At 42.6% G+C, this 21,208-nt stretch overlaps 2 protein-coding genes across 5 annotated transcripts; one reads left to right on the top strand and one right to left on the bottom strand.

The window, feature by feature from the left end:
* The first annotated feature begins 119 nt into the window (after positions 1-119).
* inpp5f (inositol polyphosphate-5-phosphatase F) lies at positions 120-12,801 on the top strand. 4 transcript variants are annotated; one of them, XM_035172965.2, is made up of 21 exons: positions 120-326; positions 1,993-2,073; positions 2,541-2,677; positions 3,007-3,042; positions 3,349-3,477; positions 3,644-3,811; positions 3,906-3,962; positions 4,330-4,528; positions 4,709-4,888; positions 5,264-5,331; positions 5,650-5,774; positions 5,892-5,969; positions 6,141-6,261; positions 7,079-7,207; positions 7,438-7,555; positions 7,644-7,842; positions 8,113-8,184; positions 8,269-8,342; positions 8,528-8,656; positions 8,735-8,822; positions 8,974-12,801. In XM_035172965.2, exons 1-21 carry the CDS (start codon positions 230-232, stop codon positions 10,106-10,108), a joined length of 3,420 nt encoding a protein of 1,139 aa, XP_035028856.1. In that variant the 5' UTR covers positions 120-229; the 3' UTR covers positions 10,109-12,801. The 4 variants fall into 4 exon arrangements, with proteins under 4 accessions (XP_035028856.1, XP_035028855.1, XP_035028858.1 ...); XM_035172964.2 differs by having other exon boundaries at positions 3,626-3,811; XM_035172967.2 differs by lacking the exon at positions 3,007-3,042.
* Positions 12,802-13,480: 679 nt separating this feature from the next.
* On the bottom strand, positions 13,481-20,998 carry LOC118118840 (minichromosome maintenance complex binding protein). Its single transcript, XM_035172254.1, has 16 exons — positions 20,785-20,998; positions 19,675-19,766; positions 19,397-19,537; positions 19,267-19,308; positions 19,078-19,167; positions 18,802-18,943; positions 17,763-17,908; positions 17,474-17,571; positions 17,223-17,395; positions 15,930-16,053; positions 15,720-15,837; positions 15,466-15,631; positions 15,196-15,329; positions 14,299-14,466; positions 14,044-14,132; positions 13,481-13,699 (listed from the first exon to the last, which is right to left on the bottom strand). The coding sequence occupies exons 1-16, from the start codon at positions 20,840-20,842 to the stop codon at positions 13,573-13,575; spliced, it is 1,908 nt and encodes a 635-aa protein (XP_035028145.1). The 5' UTR covers positions 20,843-20,998; the 3' UTR covers positions 13,481-13,572.
* Positions 20,999-21,208: the final 210 nt, after the last annotated feature.

Here is a 21,208-nt window from a genome sequence, read left to right as displayed (position 1 = left end):
ACACATCCGACACGCATCCAGCTGCTGCCGCCGCCGCCGCTGCCGCTAGCTCGCTAGGTAGCTAGCCGCCGTAGCTCCTCGGTGGGAAGCAGAGCTAACCGTGGCTAGCAGCGGTTCACCACCAAGACGTGGAAGTTGATCATTACCGGGACCCGGCTTGACTGCTCAGCCAGCTAGTAGCTCGTTGTTTGTTTGTTGGCGTGTGTGTGTTTAACGTGAAGGGGAAAACATGGAGCTGTTCCAAGCCAAGGACGAATACATTCTCCAGAGCGGGGACCGTGCTCTGTGGTGCAGCCGAAAAGATGGGACCATGGCGCTGAGACCTGGTACGTACTGTCCGCTGCTACATGACAGCTCGGTCCTCCACGGCAGCCGGCGATTTACAGGAAGCTACCCTTTGTCAACGTTACCTGTTGGGGTGAAATTACACCTCTGTGCTTCCTGGCCTGTCTGGGATTAACACACATTCTGTTAGAGGTGCCGCTGTCACTGCATCTATTTCACCTCAGAGGTTTAGTATAATCTCTCTCTGGTATCTGCCACTCGTCCATGTGTGTAATGAACGTTATTAATATCATTTACAGCTTTAGATTACCCCGCTATGTTGATCCAAACTATATTTTTTACATGTACGAGTGTATGCGCCATTCCCATGTCTTGAAATCTTCGTCCTAGCCTTCATTCCGGGAGTGCCAACACCCCAGACCGACTCCAAACTTCTTACTTTGCCTCTTATGCTGCACACTGGAGAGTACATGTTACCTTTTTTATTTAGGTCAGGCTGTAACACAGAGGAAATAACATCAGCTCACACACCATGTGCTCCACTGATGACAGCTTCTAACACAGAGTTCTTTTGAAACTACAGCTCCATTCATTTTAAATCGGCACCATGTAAAACAGCATTAATGCTCAACACAAACAGGTTAAAACCGGCATGTAATGTGCAGCATGTTTCAGATGTAAGTGCCACTGCTGCTCATAGCTGTGACAAAGAATCGGTCATGCTTCCCCTGATAAATGAAAATGCACATCTCCTTATAAAGTGAAAGAAAAGTTTGGACCCAGCCAAAGGGCTGTGCGTGTTGTCCTCCTTGTCACTTGAAGTCGTATGGGCCGTGCAGCCATCCTGAACAGGTTTTTAGTTGCACCACTCTTTCATTATTTAATTGGAAAAAGGGTTTCCACTCCTTGCTGGGTTTCCGCTCCTCTCACAAGCACACTGTGAAGTACGTCCATGATATTACTCATCGTGAGTGAAGTTGTGGAACTGCTTTAGTTTGCCTCTTCTCTGTATTTTTTTTCTTTCTACCTTCCTGGTAGGGGCCCTCAGCCAGTTTCCCCACATGAATTACTCTGGTGAGTGGAACAGGAAGAATCATTGTCTACTGCTGCCCTACAGTTGAGGTTCTCCACCCTGGTCACACCCATCACATTTGTATAGTTTTACTCCTCTGTGATGTTTAATCCATAACTGAAGTGTTCCAGTTTGTGCCTGCTGTTTGAAGAATGTTAGAAAATGGAGACAGGGTAGTTTTTTCTTTAGTCAAATGTCACTTTCCTCTGTACAATGTACATTTTATATAAATATGGACAAATAATCACAGACCTACAACACTAATTTAGTGCTGTCCTTCTGTATGAGTTCTAACTGACAAGTTCTTGACCAAGTCTTCGTGTCTTTGAGGTGAAGAGTGTTGTGTTTGACAGTAGTAACAGGAACTCATGCGACTGTCGTGAGGTACTTTCTGTTTTGTTAAGTCATACCTGAAGTGTTAAGTGTGAACATTTAGCTGTGACTGAAAGAAAATGTGATATTATGTTTGTCTCTAATATTTCAACAGATAACTAAAGACCTCAATTTGTGAAGTGGCCCTGTGCTTACAAATATCTAACATTGTATCCTGGCTGCTTATCTGACGTAAAGCATATTAAGGCTGAGCTGTGCTGCCACACCACATCTGAAGTTTCATGTCTGTGTTTTTCTTTCAGCCACAGACCTGCTGTTGGCTTGGAATCCAGTGTGTCTGGGTTTGGTGGAAGGTGTCATTGGAAAGATACAGCTTCACACAGGTAAGTGGAGGATGTGAAACATGAACAGAAACATCCTTGCCAGTATTTTCCATCTGTGGAGATTTGAGTTGTCGAATCCTCCAGCGCTTTATGACGCTCCTTATTCAGATGGAAAGGTGTGAAAAAAATGTGCTAATTATTTTTGAAACGTGTGTAGTTATGAAGAGGGGTGAGCTGATGGTGATGTTTCAAATGATGATTAATCTGGTTTTGTTAATTGTGTGACTTTGTGGTCTTTGGGTTGGAGGTTTGAGATGATATTCATCACAAGAAAATGTATGAAGAAAATGTAATATTCTGGTAAATCAGATGGATTAACACGATTTAAATATTTATTAACCAGATGTCTTGTGGTGTTGCCAAATAAAAAAATCGTTGGTGTGCAGCTGCTTTCTTCACACCTTTCAGAATGTGAGGAATTCTGCACCCATGACTCAACTCTCCCTTCTCCTCCCTCATCTCTGCAGATCTTCCTCTCGGCCTCGTTCTAATCCGCCAGAAAGCTCTGGTGGGCCATTTACCCGGCAACCACAAAGTTTACAAGATCACCAAGATAGCTGTCATTCCTCTGTCTGACGAAGAGCCCCAGGAGCTGGAGCTGGAGGTGTGCATGATAATACTGTGAATGAGATACGTGAAGCTGTGCTAATGCAGTTGTCTTTTAATTATTGTATTCAGCCTCCTTGACAAGCATTCTAACAGTGCCTGGGAGAATCCTAAAATGTTTTCATTTGCCCAAGAATACCCTTTATGCGTCAGCGCGTGATTCATCCTGAAGATAACAGTGGTGCAAAATGAGATGTAGTTGTTATTTTATTTTTCTCTTATTAAAAGATCTGTTTTATTTTCCACCCACACGTTTAGAGTGGAAAATTAAATGCAGCCATAAAATTGCTGTAATGGATCTCATAGGAAGTTGACTGTTGCTTTCAGGGAGGCTTCATGGATGGTGAGACAGAATATTTCCAAGTGAGTAAACAAAGAGGAGGGTGATAGTTCTTTGATTGGCTTCTAGACCCCCTCTAGACCCTATAGATCAGTGTAGCTGTGACATTGTTTACTGCATCAGTGAGTCAAGAGAAGAACTGTATTCCTTTAGTTTTTAGCTGTACTGTGAGTAGTCATCAATAGAAGTCGGTGTTCTTATTCTGCACTTTGAGTCTCACAGACACTCTGGTTTTGAGAACTTCCAGGTGGTATCAAACAGAGTTATTTATTATCTAAATATCACTGTCATGTTGTGTAATAGAACTTTTTTGAAACTAACTTTTTCAGCTGTGCAAGAAGCATCACTTTGGAATCGACAAACCAGAGAAACTGGCCCCGTCTCCCGACGAGTCAAAGTTTCTGATGAAAACCTTGAGTCAGATCAAATCTAATGTGGCTGTGCCCATCAAAAAAAAGGTATTATTGTGTTTAACCCATAAAATGCACTCTTCTCCTCAAAACCACTATACTTTTCCTATCCTTTCCCCTTTGTTTTGCAGTTCTCATAGGCTTTTGGTTTCTTTGGGTGACAACTCTTTTCTATCCATCCATCCATCCAATCCAGTATTCCCCTGCCTTCCAGGTGAAGGAGAACAAAGAGAAGGAGCGACTGGAGAAGCGGCTGCTGGATGAGCTGTACAAGGTGTTCATGGACTCTGACTCCTTCTACTACAGCTTGACCTACGACCTGACAAACAGCGTGCAGCGTCAAGGAGACTCGGAAAAGACCGGCTTACCCCTATGGAAGCAGGTTTGGAGAGAAACAGAAGCATAAAGTTGGACTTAACATATGTATGTGGATTGTAAAATGTCTCACTAATTGTAGTTTTTGACCTTTATGAAAGGTGGATGACCGTTTCTTCTGGAATAAACACATGATCCAGGACCTTATTGACCTTCAGGTAACCACATAGAAATACAGACTGCTACCGTTTATTATTGTCTATCTATTTTAGAATTGAATAAAGGCCCAGATTTGATTCAATGACAGTTGTGGAAACGGTTATGGTACTTTTCTTTACAATTGTCAGCTCAAAACACATAGCTGGTCTTCTCAGTGAACGTGGCAGTTGCATGTTCTGATAATTCAAGCATTGTCAGCAGAGTATGGAAATACTGAGGGAATGGAGGAGATAATGGCTCTGAGCTATGGAGGATTATCTATTTTGGAAACTTGGTGGACTTGGTGGCGCTTCCTTATCAGCCTGGCAAACAGGATTTTAATCTTCTTGTCCTACTCTTTTTCATTTTTCCCTTTGGCGGCTCCAGGTCCCAGAGATCGACTTCTGGGTGACACCAATCATCCAGGGGTTTGTACAAGTGGAGGAACTGGTGGTGAACTACAATGAGACATCGGACGAGGAGAGGAGCAGCCCTGAGACACCGCCACAGGAGGTCACCTGTGTTGATGACATCCATCCTCGCTTCACTGTGGCACTGATCTCCAGACGTAGCCGCCACCGTGCAGGTAGAGGCCTAAAGGTCATGCTTGAGCTCTGATTCAGCCCAAATGTGTTGGTTCTGCTTTGTGATTAGGACTGATAGGACTTCTCTCTCAAAAAGCTTGGATTAACTTGGTAGACAATTGTGTCTTCATCTGTGATATAAATAATCTGGTTGTTTGTTGATTCATTCTCTTTGCCCAAAGGGATGCGGTACAAACGCAGGGGAGTGGATACAGATGGCCATGTGGCTAATTATGTGGAGACAGAGCAGTTGATCCACGTGCACAGTCACACTCTGTCCTTTGTGCAGACTCGTGGCTCTGTGCCTGTCTTCTGGAGCCAGGCGGGGTACCGCTACAATCCCCGGCCACGCTTAGAGAAAGGTCAGCACAGCTGCAGTATACTGCATATGATCTTACAGAGAGCATTTTTCAAAGGCTGTCGTTGAGTATAATGGACCTTCCACTTCCACACTTTGTTATAGTTGTACTTTAAAAAAGATAATTCAATACCAGTGTTCTCTTTTCACACACCAGTCTTGTGTATTTGAGCTGTGTCTTGCTCATCAGCCAGATATAGTTATCATGTCAGTCATTGGTCCCTGCTCTACTTGTCTTGTTCTTCTTAGCTGGCACAGAAGACAGCACTTCTTTCTTTATAGTTACAATGATGTTAAATCTTGCATACACATTTTTTAAAAATGTTTTATCCCAGAGTCGGTCATATGAAAATAATTTTCATATTTGCTTATGTTTTAGGAGAGAAGGAGACTATGTCTTACTTCGCCGATCACTTTGAAGAACAGCTTAAACTCTACCAGAAACAGGTGAGTCATTTCCCCATGTGTATGCTGTGGTATGTGCTTAGTGTATTTTTTTGACTTGGTTTGAATTGCTATTTTAAATTTATCATGACTGTGGTTGTTCAGCCATTTGTGACTGTGAAAAATGTGTGCACTACCACATGCTTCATGTGTGAGGAGAATTGGTGGATTCTTAATGTAAACTTTGTCCATGTGACAAGATGCCATGAAAAGGGTTAATTCGTTTTTCTGTCCTCTGCTATTTAACATCACAGTGTGTTTCTATGGCTTAAAGGGGCACACGCTATGTTAAATGACGGCGCTGTTTATTGTCTTCTTCAGGTTATTATTAACTTAGTGGATCAAACTGGACGAGAGAAGGTGATTGGAGACGGGTATCTAAAGCAAGTCCTGCTCTACAACAACCCAAACCTCACATATGTTTCATTTGACTTCCATGAGCACTGGTAAGAGAGACGCTTTCCTCAGAAGTGAAACGTATTCATGAATGTACATGTAAAACTTTTGTTTTATACCACAATGCATTAACTTCCCCTTTATGTTTCTTACATCCTATTTCTTAGCCGGGGCATGAGGTTTGAGAATGTGCAAATACTGACCGACGCAATTTATGATATCATCACTGACATGAAATGGGCCTGGTAAGCATTATGCCAATATTTTACCTTTTAGAGAAATACCAATAAAATGGCTGCTGTGTATTAGACGGGAAGCAACAATAAACCCCGAGTAGACCATAGCATGTGTTCCTAGTGTCTGAAATATCTTAACCCTATGGATGTCACTATTGTGAACGTATCTTCCTCTGTCAGGGTCGACCAAGCAGGAGTCATCTGCAAGCAGGAGGGAATCTTCAGAGTCAACTGCATGGACTGTCTGGACAGGACCAATGTGGTTCAGGCGGCCGTTGGTCGGGTAGTGATGGAACAACAGGTGAGAGGTTTTCTTTGTCTGGGCGCGGGCAAGGAAATGAACATGAATATCTCATCACACTTGCACGTCTCCGGTTCCTTGTAGATGCTGCTCAGCAAAGATAACTTACTTTTTCCTCTACCAGTGGTTTTTTTTTGTACTTTAGACTTTTCATGTAAAGATAAATAAAGTTAACTGCTCAGACTCTCTCAGCTCTATCTTCAAATAGCCCATGGAGTACATCAGGAGTTGATATAATCACGTATTGTGCAGAGTTAATACACATTATCAGTGTTGCTGTTAATTGAGGTGTGTTTTAAAAGAAGTAATGTTTTAGAAATGATTCCAATATTTAAAATCTAGAATAATCAACATTATCATAAATTTTCTTAATATAATTTATTTGACTACTTATAAAGTTGGAATTACAAAGTGATTTACAAAGTCTGATTCATTAGATTCACTTGGCAAATGATGGCCTTCTATTATTTGGTAGGCAGTTAGATTTGTGTTTATGCAACTGTGAATGCAGATCACACAGACAGTTAACATTAGACAATGGATGTTCATGCACCACTGAACTACAAAGAGCAAAGATTAGTTCTATAGTGCCCACCAACCCCGCCGTCTATTATTCAGCTCAGTGTTCTTTCGACTGTCTCCAGAGACTCCACCATATTCATCATGTGTAACATTTAATCATCGAATACCATTGTAAATAGAGCGGTTCGTAAAAGTGGGCATAAAACTGACCTTTTTCTAAATTAAAAGGGAGACATCTCAATGTACACACAGTTCCTGCCCAAGGACAAAAAAAACCTTTCTCCTCTTCCTGCAGCTGAAGAAACTGGGTGTGATGCCTCCAGAGCAGCCTCTACCTGTCAAGTGCTACAGGATTTATCAGATCATGTGGGCCAACAACGGAGACACCATCAGCAGACAGTACGCGGGAACAGCAGCGCTCAAGGTAACACGATTGACTTTGCACACGTTTACATCTGAGTCAGTGTTTGCTTAAAAGACAGTGGTGGAGTTGTTTAAGCCACGGAGACACAAGCTTTCTCTTTGACTAGGACTCATAAATCAGTTTACAGTATTTCAGTGAATTAAACACATCAGAATGACAAGTATGGACTGATCTTTTTGGAAAAGGGCTGAGATTACAGACGGTCAGTTTAACTGTTTGATGTGTTTTAGGGAGATTTCACCAGGACAGGGGAGAGAAAACTGGCTGGCGTGATGAAGGATGGCGTGAACTCAGCCAACCGCTACTATCTGAACCGTTTCAGGGATGCTTACAGACAAGCTGTCATTGGTATGGAAAAACAGGCTGATTTAATAGCTATATACGTATGTGTATCTGTATCCAGGTTGTCCTAAAAAATGAGTGCCTCTCCCTGCAGACCTAATGATGGGCCTGCCAGTGACCGAGGACTTGTACTCCATCTTCAGTAAAGAGAAGGAGCATGAGGAGAAAGAGCAAGAGAGCCAAAGAGGAGCTCAGGAGCAGGTCAGCCTCCTGCTGCAGACGTACATGCAGCTTCTTCTGCCAGATGATGAGAAGTTTCATGGTGGTTGGGCTCTCATCAACTGTGACATGAGGTTCGTGGCTAGCTGTTCTATCTAAGTTCCCCATGTTTAACAAAGCCTGACTTTAACTATTGTCATAAGGTGATGGACCCCCAGACCTTTTCCAACCTACACTTTGAATGTTGGAATGATGTGTTCAGTATAAACACCGACAATGTAATGGTTATTTAAGTTAAATTTATGACCAAAAACAATAGATTTCAACAAATCAATCATCTGACTATGAAAAGTGAAGGTTGTGAAAAGCTTTTGTCATGATACCGTTCTCTTACTTCCCACCAGCCTCATCGATGCGAACAACAAAGATGTGGATGTGCTGCTGCTTCTGTCTGACAAAGCCTACTACATTGCTTAGTAAGTCTGACTTTAAATTTCCCCAAAATTTTCTTTAAAAATGCTTCTTACAGATTCACTTACGTTTAATTTACTACCCTGCAGCTATGATGAAGAAGCAGATAAAGTCAACCAATACCAGCGCCTGAATTTAGAGGGTTTGGAAAAGATTGAAATTGGTAAGAAGTCAGACTCAAAGGAAAAGTGAAGTTCCTCGTTCACTCACTGACTCACCCAACACTTCCCAAAAGTGTGCTTAACAGTTTCTCAGTAACCTTTTAGCAACATCGCAGTTAATTTGGATTCATGCAAGGAAAGCACATTGCCAAAAATGGAAGTTCTAAGTTTTTGTTTCCTTTCGCAGGTCCAGAGCCTACTCTGTTTGGGAAGCCAAAGTTCTGCTGTATGCGTTTGCATTTCAGGAATGAAGAGACGAGTGGATACTTCCACACGCTGAGGGCAGCGACACGAAATCCTGAGGATGATGGAAAAGGTAGGATATAATATACTTCTTTAGATTCTTTAAAGGCAGGAAAAGAATGTTGATACTGTACATTGTGACATATTTCAGATACATTGCAATGCATAGCTGAGATGCTGCGCATAACAAAACAGGCCACAGGGTTGGACATGCTAGTGGTTGAAAAGAAGCTTGAGAGGTGAGTAGTTGGTCTTTATTTAGATAAGGAGAATTATCTGTTTATTTTACACATGATTTAATGCATCTGACACACCTGTGGCCATCTTAGCACTGTTTTAACTAATAACCAATTCTAAGAGCTGTTTCTTGCTCACTTGTGTTTGTTTCAGGCGACAGAGTCGACCTCATGAGGATATAATGGGGATCCAGAACAAACCAGCTGATCAGGTCCAGGGTAGCTCGGGTTTGGCACAAGGCAAAAGTTTCCTCCTGAACAAATTCTCCTCTCTCAATCAGAAAGTCAAACAGACCAAGACAAATGTAAACATTGGCACCTTCAAGCCCCTCGGAAAGCTGGGCACTTTCTCGAAGCCTGACGTAAAAGTCAATTTCCTAAAACCAAATATGCATGTCAACCCGTGGAAGTCGGACAGCAGTTTGGAAACATCAGATAACAACCCTGGCAAAGACATCGCAGACGAGCACTCTGAAATCTCAGATGACTCAGACTCCTATAACTCTGACCCAGAGCATCCGTGTTCTGGTTCCTTAGAAAACGTGGACTATGTTCTGCCCAGCTGTGGCATTGTAGCATCAAACCCACGACTGGGCAGCCGCTCCCAGTCTATTGGTAGCGTGGAGCTAAATATCCCCTCTGTTATCCGGGTCACTGGCTGTGAGGGAACGCAGGAAGGCTCCTCTCAATTAAGCGATGACAAGTCTCCAGGTTCCGCCTCAGTGGCTGAAGAAGCCATCTTGATTGACTTCGGTACTCCCATTGATGCCTACTGCCACCAGTTTGTCCAGGATGCACAGACCAAACCTGTCGAGGTGTTTGGAGAGAATCCACCAGCTTCTGTACAAAACTGTACTAAAAAGACCCCAGCAAACTCAGACAAACAGCCAGGCTCTGAGCCGCCCGTTCAGGAGGAAGAGCCCCAGCTCCCCAGGCCATCTCAGCTAGACGTCCAGTCCTCTACCTCCAATTCCAACCTCCTCACTGTCCAGAAGCCCAGCTCAGCGGCCTCAGGCGGCTCTCAGAGGAGTCTGTGCTCACAGTTGGAAGGCAGCCTCGGCCCTTCGCCTGCAGACAGCAACGGGAGCCGAGTGGTGTCCCCCTTTGCCAAGATCAAGAGCTCCATGGTCCAGGTGGCCAGCCTCACCCAGGCGGGACTCACCCAAGGCATCAACTTTGCTGTGGCAAAGGTGCAGAAGAGCCCCGAGCCAGATGCTGTCAACGAGGCCCAGGAGAACGAGCTGAAGGCAATGTTTACACAGTGCCAGACCAGGATCATTCAGATCTAGTGCTTTCCTTGTAGCAGTACGACATATTGATACTTCCTCTATGGTAGCAGTAGCAAAAGCTTGCACACAGCATCACTACTCAGCCAAGAGATGCACTCTTAAACTTACCCTTTAGTTTAAAATGCCCATAATAATGATGACTCTTGTACAGCATTAACAATTTACAGAGATATACATACGCTCCACATGACAGTGATTATGTTTACAGGTACATAAATATGGATTCTCGTTAAGCTCTTGTCTCTTTTGCAGTGGAATCTTACACATGATGTAAATGTGTCAGTGTAAGTATCTAGAAGCTAAGCTGGGTGTAACATTGCATAAAGTAAATATTACAATATTTGGGAAGTGTGTCATAATTCCCATGTGTCAGTAAAAACAAGTTATGCAAGTAACATGTAATTAAAATGAGTGCATATGCAAAATCCTAACTCATTGGCGAAATACTGCTACTGCTAAATTAAGTTGGTTAATTAGTACAGTTTTCTTATTAAGTTATAAAGATATTGTTGTTATTTTTACTCTAAGAGACAAATAACCGAGAAATAAGAAGAAACACTTAAGGTTTTTAAGATGTTTTAAACTGATGTACTTGCAGAGTCATACCTATTCTGTTTTTGTGCATGTAAACATGTCACTGTCTGAAACTTTACGTAATCACGCACAATGCTCGTGCACGTGAGGTGAATGGTAACAGCTGATTTTGACAGGGCAGGTAAACATCAGCTGCATGTTGAGCGACCAACTCTGACACGCACTGTACATTCATCCAGTACGTGCAGGTCGCTTGTTGGCGTTTGTTATATAGAGCTCGTCACACACGCGATTTGCAGCAGTCGCTGTAGAATCTGACCAAATATCTTTGTGTGGTTCCCAAAGGAAAACTCTGTGTAAACTGTAACCCTTTGTATAGCTGTCAGAAACTAGCCAGACGACATACTGTACGTAGTTATCCTATGTAATAACAATGTTGTCAAGTGTAACTTACAAGATATACCATTATAGAAATAATGACTACACAAGCCTTTAGTAAGTAAGAGTGTTCTGGTTAATGATATGTACAGTGAATATTGTATGTTTAACTGTTCCCTCGGTAGAGCCCCTTCCCTTAAGCTTTTTGTACATGTTAGGGGGGCAGCTTCACATATTCAGAGAGTTACAAGCATTATATTTTGAAAAGAACGCCCAGTACTGTCATCGCTAACCACAAGTAACCAGAAACCTGCTGGTTGGAGTTGTTTTTGATAGATTGATATATTGAAAGAACTATTCTGAAAATGGTTGTACTGATTTAATGAGGGTGTGTTTGAGGCGAGTCCTCAGCGAGCGTTGTAAACTGACGTTGCATATTTTGGAAAAGAGACAGGAGAGTAGCATATAGTAATATAGGTAATAGATGCACCCAATTATTAGAAACACTGACGCTTATGCACTCCTCCGAACTGAGAGCATATTTGCCTTAACAGGGAATAGAAGCGGGATTATGTATATCAGGTATTTATGGCAAAATCTACCTTTTTAAATCCATTCTTACATGTTACATTTTGGTGTACTGTATAAATCCTCATCTTCAGGGTTACTGTAAGTCATCCAATCTTAATCTTGAGATATTTCATCCGCTGGCACATGCGTTCTCCACGAGCGGGTTTAAGAGATGATGTTTGTATGAGTGCGTATATCCTGTACAGTGTGTGTGTGTGTGCGAGTGTGTGTGTGTGTGTGTGTGTTTGAGCCTCCCTGCTGCTGCTGGTGTTTAGGATTGCTTGCCTTAGAGCTCTAGTTATATTTATGTGCTACGAAGCTGTAAACATTGTTATACATTGTTGTATTTTCACTAACTTCTAAAAGTGAAGTTACGCCTCATTAGGAACCTGTTAAACTTTAAAGTTGTCAGAATCTCACGCTCCTCTTCATCCCACTGTTGCATACATTTTGTCATTTTCTCGTAAATGATCGTTTAGGAGCTGAAAAATCCCAACATAAATGTTAATGTTTCATATTTTGTGTTATATTTGCCTCTTCTCTGCATTTGTCATGCTCACCAGCAGATAAGATGTGGAACAAGTGTATATTTTATTGGACTTTACTTGTGTTTAAGTGAGACTGTAGCCTCGCCGGCTTAGTGGGTGCTAGATTATATAGTTATTGAACCTGCTGATAGTGCGTTGTGCTGCCAAAGCTTAAAGGTGATGGCTGTAATTCAAAGTTTTAACGCAGAGGGTAAAAGGTGTACTTTTTTTCCAACTTCCTTCAGGATTGCAAACACTGGAGTAGTTTTCAAGTTATTCTGAGCGGAACAGAAATCCTCAACATTCCTTAGAGACCACAATGCCTCCGCGCTGGTGTTTATATGCAAAAGCTGACGTAGTTAAGATTTAATCCTGTATTTGCTGGGTGAGATTTTTGGTTCATCATACCATTTGTTTGTTTTTATACCAAGTGCTTTTCCAACCACCACCTCATTTGTCATCTGTGGTTGTCCTTCCCTCCCGTTAGACCATGACGTACTACCATATGACTAGAGGTCTTAAAAGCATTTGATTTGCACTGTTTGAACACATTTTCTAAGTGTTGGCACCATTTCATCAGAATGTCTTTGGTCATTGTCTTTCATCTTTACCAACTGACTGTTGTCATTGATTTCCACAGTGTACTGAGATTGAATTGTATATTAAAGTATCCTATTTATTCTTTTTCTTGTTGGGTGTGTTCCTTTGGGAAGAAGTTCCACTATAAATAAAAGGCATGAGATAAAGTGCACATTCATTGTCAGATAAGTTACTAGGGAGTCTGTGTGCCAGCCTATCAAACAGTTTGCTCTGTAGAGATACTGGCAACAACCTAAATGTCCACTGATGGAAGAAATTGCCCTACAGGAAACTAAAGCCCAACAGTACCATGAAACCATATTTAAATTCACCAGATCTAGGTTTTTATTTGGATCTGCACTAATTTGCTCACTAAATATCTGACTTTCTGCACCAAGCTCCATGAATTATTCTAAGAAATCAACGGAAATGTTGCAAATGACATGATTAAAGGAAGTGAAAAAAATAAAAAATCCTGGATCCACACCAAAATTGAATGGGATCCTTCCAAGTTTTGTAGTAATCCGTCAAGTGATTTTTGTGAAATCCTGCAAACTAATAAAGGAACAAATGCAGATGGAAACTTAACCTCCCTGGCAGAGGTACGAATCCTGGGGACCTCATTACTTTGACATATTAGAAATCAACTATCGTTAAACTGAAATTCTGGTCTGCAGCAACAACAATACACTGACAATATGTCAGGTACAACCTTCAATCCACTAACTGAAAATATATCTAAATCATAACTCTAACCTAGCATAAAAAAAGCTGAACACATCTGTGACATATGAAAACATTTTTATTACAAACTTGTTTTTTTTTTTTGAAGGTATCAAAAAGGAAAAACAGGAGCCATCTCATTTGTCTGCGTGATCATGGCTCGTTGCCATTGACGCACTTGTGCTGCTCCATCCGGCTCCTCCGCAGCGCCTCGATGTGTTTGGCTCGCAGCCAGCTGTCTCTGGACAGCGAGGTCTGTCCCAGGCTCAGAGACAACAACCTGCAGACAGTCACAGTCAGACACGTCCCACTCTCACACATCTCAGCCCCAATTCATTCCAGACCCTCTGAATACTGTGGTTACATCTCAGTTTCCTGGCCGAGGCCGTCCACGAGGCATTTGGCAAGTCAATACGTTTAATTTGGTTGCACTTAGCCATGAAGTCACTGTCATCCTGCTTATGACAGAGGTGACCTTTCCAATGTTGTCATAATGACTTCTTGTTTTGATTATTTCACACTTTGTCAATAAAACCATGGTTACAGGCTGTTTGTATTATTCTCAATTGATAAAAAGGAAAGAAAGTAAGAAAGGAGCTTATATGAACGTAAATCACAGCCCACCTCGCCACAACCAGCATCCTGTGCAGGTCCTCTGCAGATATGCTCTGGGGGTCGTCCTTCCTCATATCGACAAAGTCATCCTCAACTGACTGAGGACACCAGAAAAGGACAAGCACTTGAAGGACACTAATGCACACAGACTGCTCATCAGACAGACACACACACGGGCCTACTGAGTACAAAGGCACACAAAAAAGGGAACAGATGCACACAGTCAGTTTCTGTAACATGACTGAAGTCGACAGTGTGTCTCACCTTTGTCATTTCATCAGAGATGCTGTAGTCCAGCAGCCGAGCGACGCTCAGGTACATCCTGAGCTTGTTGAGCAGTGATGAGGTCTGCGGGTGCATGTGGATGCTGCTGAGATACTCCTCCATGTGTTGCGGGTCGACCTGAGACTGTACTTTTATCTGACAATCTGACTGTGGAGTTCAAAAGAAAGAGACATATTGATACTGTGTTATTACATAGAAAATCGGCATTTGTATCTATTTTTCTACAGGTGTTGCTATGCAAAAATACGTCCTGCCTGCTGTGTGCACGCCTAGTTTGGCATATTCTCAAAACTCCATAGCATACCAGACTGGATCAAATCCTAAGCGACTTGACCCATAAAGAATCTGATCAGCTTGACCTCCCAGCTGCTCATCAGCCAATAGCTGTTCAATGTAAACACAGCCGTGCACTTGTGACTTCTAATCAGCCCCGGCAGTTGTTTACTGCGCACTGCCCTTCACTGCTGGGCTAATAGATGGCCGGGCCTGACGCCTCTCCCAGGATTGCTGCTGTGGCACACAGCTGCCGCCATGGCAACCCATTAGCCCAACACACAAGAATAGCACACAGCGAATTCCTCGGGCTGTTCACAACAGAGTGAGACCCGGGATAAAGGCGCCGGCTGGAGGGGTAGCGGTGGCTGGCCAATGGCAGCTGAGACGACAGCGTGACACTGGCTGGAAACAACCTCCAGCGTTTGACACGGCTGAGTCCCATGAGAGGCTGAAGGAAACCTAACCCCTCCCTTCCCCACACTCCGGTCATACCGGAGAGGACGGGGTAGCGGCGTTTTTCGTTTGTCTTTTTGTTTTATTTTTGAGAGCAGAACTGTGTGTAGTGGAGTTTTTCATCTTGTGGTTTATCTGTGTCCTCACCGGCAGCAGCGAGCGGGCCTCTGACACGATGAGCACGTTAATATTGCAAGGGAATTCCATCTGGTGGTAGTTAAAGTCATAATCAACCTTCTGCCACGAGATCAGGTTCCCCAGGGCTGTGACGTTTCGCACACCTACAACACACACAAACACAAGATGTAGTTACTATCAACTGAATCGAGCCAGACTTGCTGACAGTCAGCACAGAGGCCATTAACTGCAGAGTGTGTCCTCTCAGTGTTGTCCCCTTGTGGTGTCTAGGAGTCTCACCTGTTGTGTCCAGCTGTCCCTGCTCCAGCTTGGTTTCATCCAGGAAGAGCGACGTGTTTCTGGCCAGCTGCACGGCTCCACTCACGAGCCGGTTGGCCACATAGTCCTTTTTAGGCACCAGCTGCATCTGGTTCATGTTTTGGAGGCTCATGCCCAGATAGTATGACTGCACGAGGGGAGGAAAACATTGCAACACTTTTAACACAATGACAATAAACTGTTGCATTATTGTCAAAGTGTCAAAATTCACTCACAGAGGGAACGAGCTTCTGGATGAACTGGTAGAGGCGCTCGGTGTACGAGGCGACCGTAGGACAGCCACTCAGGTTCAGTGTAAATTTGCCTAGTGGGAGAATATCTCGTCTGGTGTACCTAAAAGAAAATCAAACACTATAGAATGAAAACTCTCTAAAGACAGGACGGCTGGTTGGTTTAAACAGACTGGAACTGTATTTGACACGTACACGCTGGAAATGAGATGCAGAATGAGGTACTCGGCAGCCAGGGCATCTCTCAGAAGGACGTGAGTGAAGTATGTGAGTAGCTCTGCTCTAACAGTCGCCATCTCGCTCAGGGTCGAAGATAAAACTGAGGAGGAAAGACAAAGAGTTAAAAGAATTCCCTCTACAGGCAATGCTCTATAAAAGCTGTACAGAGGGAAAACATCAGCTGCATAATTCCTTTCCTTAGAAAGCTTTAAAAGGAAATAATGTAATTCAGCATAAAGGCTCCTTTTTTCTGCTCCTGCACACAGCCGGAGGGCGACACAAGAATGTGACTATAGCTAAGGTTTGTGTAGCCTCTGAGTTTAAGACACAGATAGTGTTAGAACCCACTGTGGATGGCAGGACAAAAACATAAAACTTATTACTTTCACAAAGGAGGGTATATTTTCTACCAGTGTTTGTTCAGGATTATGCAAAAAAAAAAATACGTACCTGCTTTTAAACCTATGAATTCTTTCTATGGATCAGAACCAGGGGGCGGATCCAGGAAACTTTTTTCTTTAACATTGTGAGATTTTGTTGACATTTTCCTTGATTTCTCAGGAGGAAGGACGACTGAGGGGGACTGATATTTATGAGTGTGTGCAACTTGGTGCAGATCACAATAAAAATCTGGATCTAGTGAATTTGAATGTGGTTTAAAATAAATTGACTGTTGCGCTCTACTGACTCATTCTAGTTCACACTATAATGTATAGAATTCATTTATTTTTACTCGGCTGACTTTTACCAACCTTTGTAGCAGTTGATTCAGATTAGACATTGTGCACATGGAGGGATTTTTAAAGGATTCGTGGCTCTGTGTTGGTCCAGGAACACACACTAGCAGTTCCTCTAATTTCTTGTCTTCAAACTGTATCTCTCGCGCGCACCACACACACACACACACACACACACACACACACACACACACACACACGATTCTAGCGGTAAAATACCTCTGTGCTCTCTTGTTGTCCAGACAACTTGTGTTTAAATGGCCCAACATCAGCTCTGATTTAACCACACTTGATGCAAATCAGATAAACAGAAGCTGGACTAATTTACATCTGTACTCTCAGTAAATATCTGACTAAAAACTGCAGTGATGCAACATTTGTGCTCCTGGTGGTTTTCTGTATCAGGCTTAGATCTTTTTTCAGTGTTGTGCAATAGGCTATTGTACAAATATCTGAAAATATTGGCATTTAAAGTCACAAACACATGCACATTTGTTTGTGACAGTATTCATCCTCTGCTACATGTCCTTACAGGCACTGTTGTCCTCCAAGGTGAGCGAGGGCAGCAGGGGGTTGTTATGCTGCAGCGGTTTGGCGTAGACCATGTGGAGGCGAGGGACCAGCGAGGCCGGCGGGCTGTGCACTCTCTGCTCCTCCGCCGTCTCCATGCAGTCCGCAGGGTCCAGGAGGGATGAGGAGGTGTCTCTGTGTGGACAGGCTAAGAATGAGTAGGCAGATCAACACCGGGGGGGAAATGGAATTAAATTGAATCACGTGTCTTACTTCTGGTCTGCCAGCGCACTGAGAGCAGGGCTGACGGAGAGGATCCCGTACACCTCCAGTATGTCGTTCAGTTTGAAGCTGTCCCAGTCCTCGTACACCTGCCAGCAAAACACAGCTTTTACCTTCTGTCCAACACTTGTTATGTCTGTTGATAATAATTCTATTGTCTCTGAAATCACCTCTTTGAACTAATGTTTGACTTGAGATAAACCACTCCCCAGTAACTGTATCAACAGTCCAGGTTACCTAATTGAAAATGAGGTAATAGGGTAAAATGCACTCGACCCACCTTAACTAAACAGGAGGGGCCTTTCTCTCCAGGCAGGGGGAAGTTGAGGTCCAGATGTGAGGACGATGCCGTCTGGCTGGATGGAGCTTCTTTCTCCAGTCGTTTACAGTCACCGTTGCCCTGCATGTCTGTGGGACAGTGAGGACCTGCAGCGAGCGGAGAGTCTGCATTAATGGATCAATTCACCCTTGTATTGTTTGATTATTATAATCTAAGATGTCCATTTGAGGAGTGTTGCTCTTTCTCTCTCTGATGTACTACTTACATGCTGCCTGTGCCACAACAGAAAAGACAGGAAACTATTTGCAATTTGTCTACATAGCCATTGCTGTAGAAATATCAGGTTTAAAGTTCTTTCTTCATCTTAAACTAGAGACTGATTTACCAGTTGTCAGATAATCAGCTGATATGAGCTTCAAACAGACTTATCGGTACTGTTGTTTTAATTTCTCTGTCACAAGGGTTTGATGTTTGATAACAACAACTTAGGAATCTCCATATATGTAGATCTCAGACGATATCTTTTACTAATACCAGTATCTGGACAATAATCAATATTGGGCAGACTCTACCTTACACTTTTTGGGTTTGTTCATATCACAAAGATCGAGAAAAGCTCAACAACAGCTTCTCTGAACTGAAAGAGTCTTAAGGCTTCAGCTGACCACCAGTGACAAGTGGACAAACTGCATTTGCTGATGAAGATTATGAGATATGATTGAAAGATTCTACTAAAGAAAGCTACTAAAATTACCTTGTGGTGTGAAGTAATTTGAAAGGAAGGACATTTTAGGGGGAACTGCTGTTTTAATCTAACCAAAAGTAAGGACTTTTACAGCTGATGTTTTGAGAAGCTTCTGCAATCACACTCAGTGACCCAGGCTCATGATCACTTTCACCTCTGAGGATGAATTTACCACCATCTTCATGGAAACAAGACAAATTGTAAGTCTTGTGACTATGAAGACACTGAGAAGTAGTTGAACACTGACTGAACAATGTTTCTGTTTCCCGTCTTTACTTTACAAGCATCACACACCAGTAGGGGGCTCCCTCTGTTTCTGCGGCTGTGTGTCCATGTCGTCAACGTCTTCGTCGTCTTCCTCGTAGCTGCGTTTCTGTCTGCTCGGAACATACGAGGTGGAGGGAACCACTCTTGCTTGGCTGGAGCCGGCATAGCTGTGTGACAGAATTAAGGAAAACTAGGGAAGGACAGAACTATTCCTGCTTCAACTATCACATGATAAAATGTGAATTTCTCCGTCTCCTGTTTGAGGAGAACTTCCATCATGTAGGGATGACGTGATGAGGATATGTCTTTAACCCAGGGATTTTCTCCAGGGATGGGCACACAGTAGAAAGTCTGTCTCTCTGCAGTCACTGTGTTTCTGGAGTTAAAATCCACCTGCAGATAAATGCAGGAGACGGTGTTGTTAATGGCAAAGCTGAAGCTGAACAGAGGCATTTATAGGTTCTTTGAATGGTTGAGAAGAAGTGCACATACCCCACATTCTGTCACATCTTTGTATCTCCCACATCGCAGCACCTGGAGATGGTCAGATGACGATGTTATAATAAAAACTCAAACATCAAATGCAAAAACATGCACTGAGAGGGTTGTATTAATGGCTTACTTTAGCCTTTGAGGATGGATCAACAGTCTCATACGCTCCCATGTAGAACTCCGGGTCGAACATGTCTTGGATTAGACAGCGAAACTTCACCAGGGTGTTGGGCTTCAGGTAGTGCAGAGGGATGTCGTTCAGAGAAGGAACCTGCACCCAAATGAAGATGAAGGTAGTTATTTAAAGGCGAGTTTGCTGAAACAGGTTGTGACTTTGACCTTTACACACATCTTTTGCATCTCTCATGTAATTTATATGCTGAAAGGATCTGACAGGAGCTGCATTACCCAAGTTTGAGCTTCCTTCTCTTTCAGCCGCTCTTTGAAGAACTCAACCGCTTTCGCCTCCCAGCCAGAGTTTGGACTGTTCTGGGAAGCAGCTGAAATTAAGTGACAGGATGGTTATAATAATACAAAACTATTTCAATCAGCCAGGTGACACAGTAAGTTTGGAATATAAAAGCTATTCAGTGTGTTAGGAATTTCAAAATAAGAGGGCACATTTAACAGAGTCCAATCAGTTGGTATCAATAGTATCGGTTAGGCAAAGATTGTTATTTACTGTATTTATTTATTGAATTGGGCAATTTTTTCTCTCTCTATGACTATGTCAAATCAGCAGTGGAGTTGACCTATGGCTGGACAGTAAAACAATATCATAATATAATTGTCAATAATATCAATACAACAAAAGTCCTATATATATATATATATATATATATATATATATATATATATATATATATATATATATATATATATATGAGATGTAATTTTTGCACATATCACTCAGCCCTCCAGTTAACCCATCATGTGAAAAACATGATGTGAGAGAGTTGTGACTCACATCAGGACAAAATACACATCAGTATTAGTATTAGTCCACTTTACTTTGAGGGACAAAACGTTCTATCAATAATATTGATGGCTTCTCAAATATTTCAAAATCAATGATTGCTTGTAAGGGTGAATAAGATGAACTACAGTAAACACAACAAGTTGACAAAAAAGTTCTACACACACACTGAAGCTTTGTTGAGAACTTAAAAGGAACATATATGTTTGTATTCATATAGAAGTGAATTTGAAACAACTTTAAATCAATTGAATGCTTCATGATGTGTATTTTCAGTTTGGATGTGTGCACACAAGTATTCCAATCAAACTACACCCACACACACATTAGGGTCTTTGTGTATTAAACTAAACCGGAAGTGTGTGCGTGTGCAGCAACAAAGCAGCGTTAGTGATTGCAACCCGCAGAAACATCTTTAACTTCTTCACTCTTAGCACAGCTACACACTTAAGAGCATGGTGGTTAGCATGGTGCGTTAGCCATGTAGCTAACAGGCTAGCCTCACGCTGTCACGGTGCAGTTCCGGTGTGTGTCTCTCTCACCGAACATCCCTTCAACCACATCCAGAGGGTGGTCGATCCAGTCCTGAGTGGAGGGCATCGTGGGCCAGTGGCGTCTGACGACTATGAAAGCTGTCACAAGTGAATCGAAGACAAATCTTAGAGCAGACACTTGTTGACTTTCTCCACACTCTCAGGACCGCAGGAGCTAGGGCGGGAAATTTGCGTCACCAGTCGGGTAGACCAGTGCGTTTGTTTTGTGCACCGAGACCACCCGGAGCCCGGAGACATCCCACCGGCTGAATGACTCACTGTAGTGGCAGGGTGCTTTGATTTTTGTTTAATGTTGGTGTTGCGATGAAGAGAAAAAAACATATACTCTCTATAAAATAATACCAATGAATTTAAAAAGAATGGGATTTGAGCTCATTTGAAACGATAAAACACCACAGTGGACATATCTTAT

The sequence above is a fragment of the Hippoglossus stenolepis genome, chromosome 12, assembly GCF_022539355.2.
Source record: "Hippoglossus stenolepis isolate QCI-W04-F060 chromosome 12, HSTE1.2, whole genome shotgun sequence".
In the NCBI taxonomy this organism is placed as follows: domain Eukaryota; kingdom Metazoa; phylum Chordata; class Actinopteri; order Pleuronectiformes; family Pleuronectidae; genus Hippoglossus; species Hippoglossus stenolepis.
The sequence above is the reverse complement of the archived record's forward strand: the minus strand, read 5'-3'. Positions and strand labels throughout refer to the sequence as shown.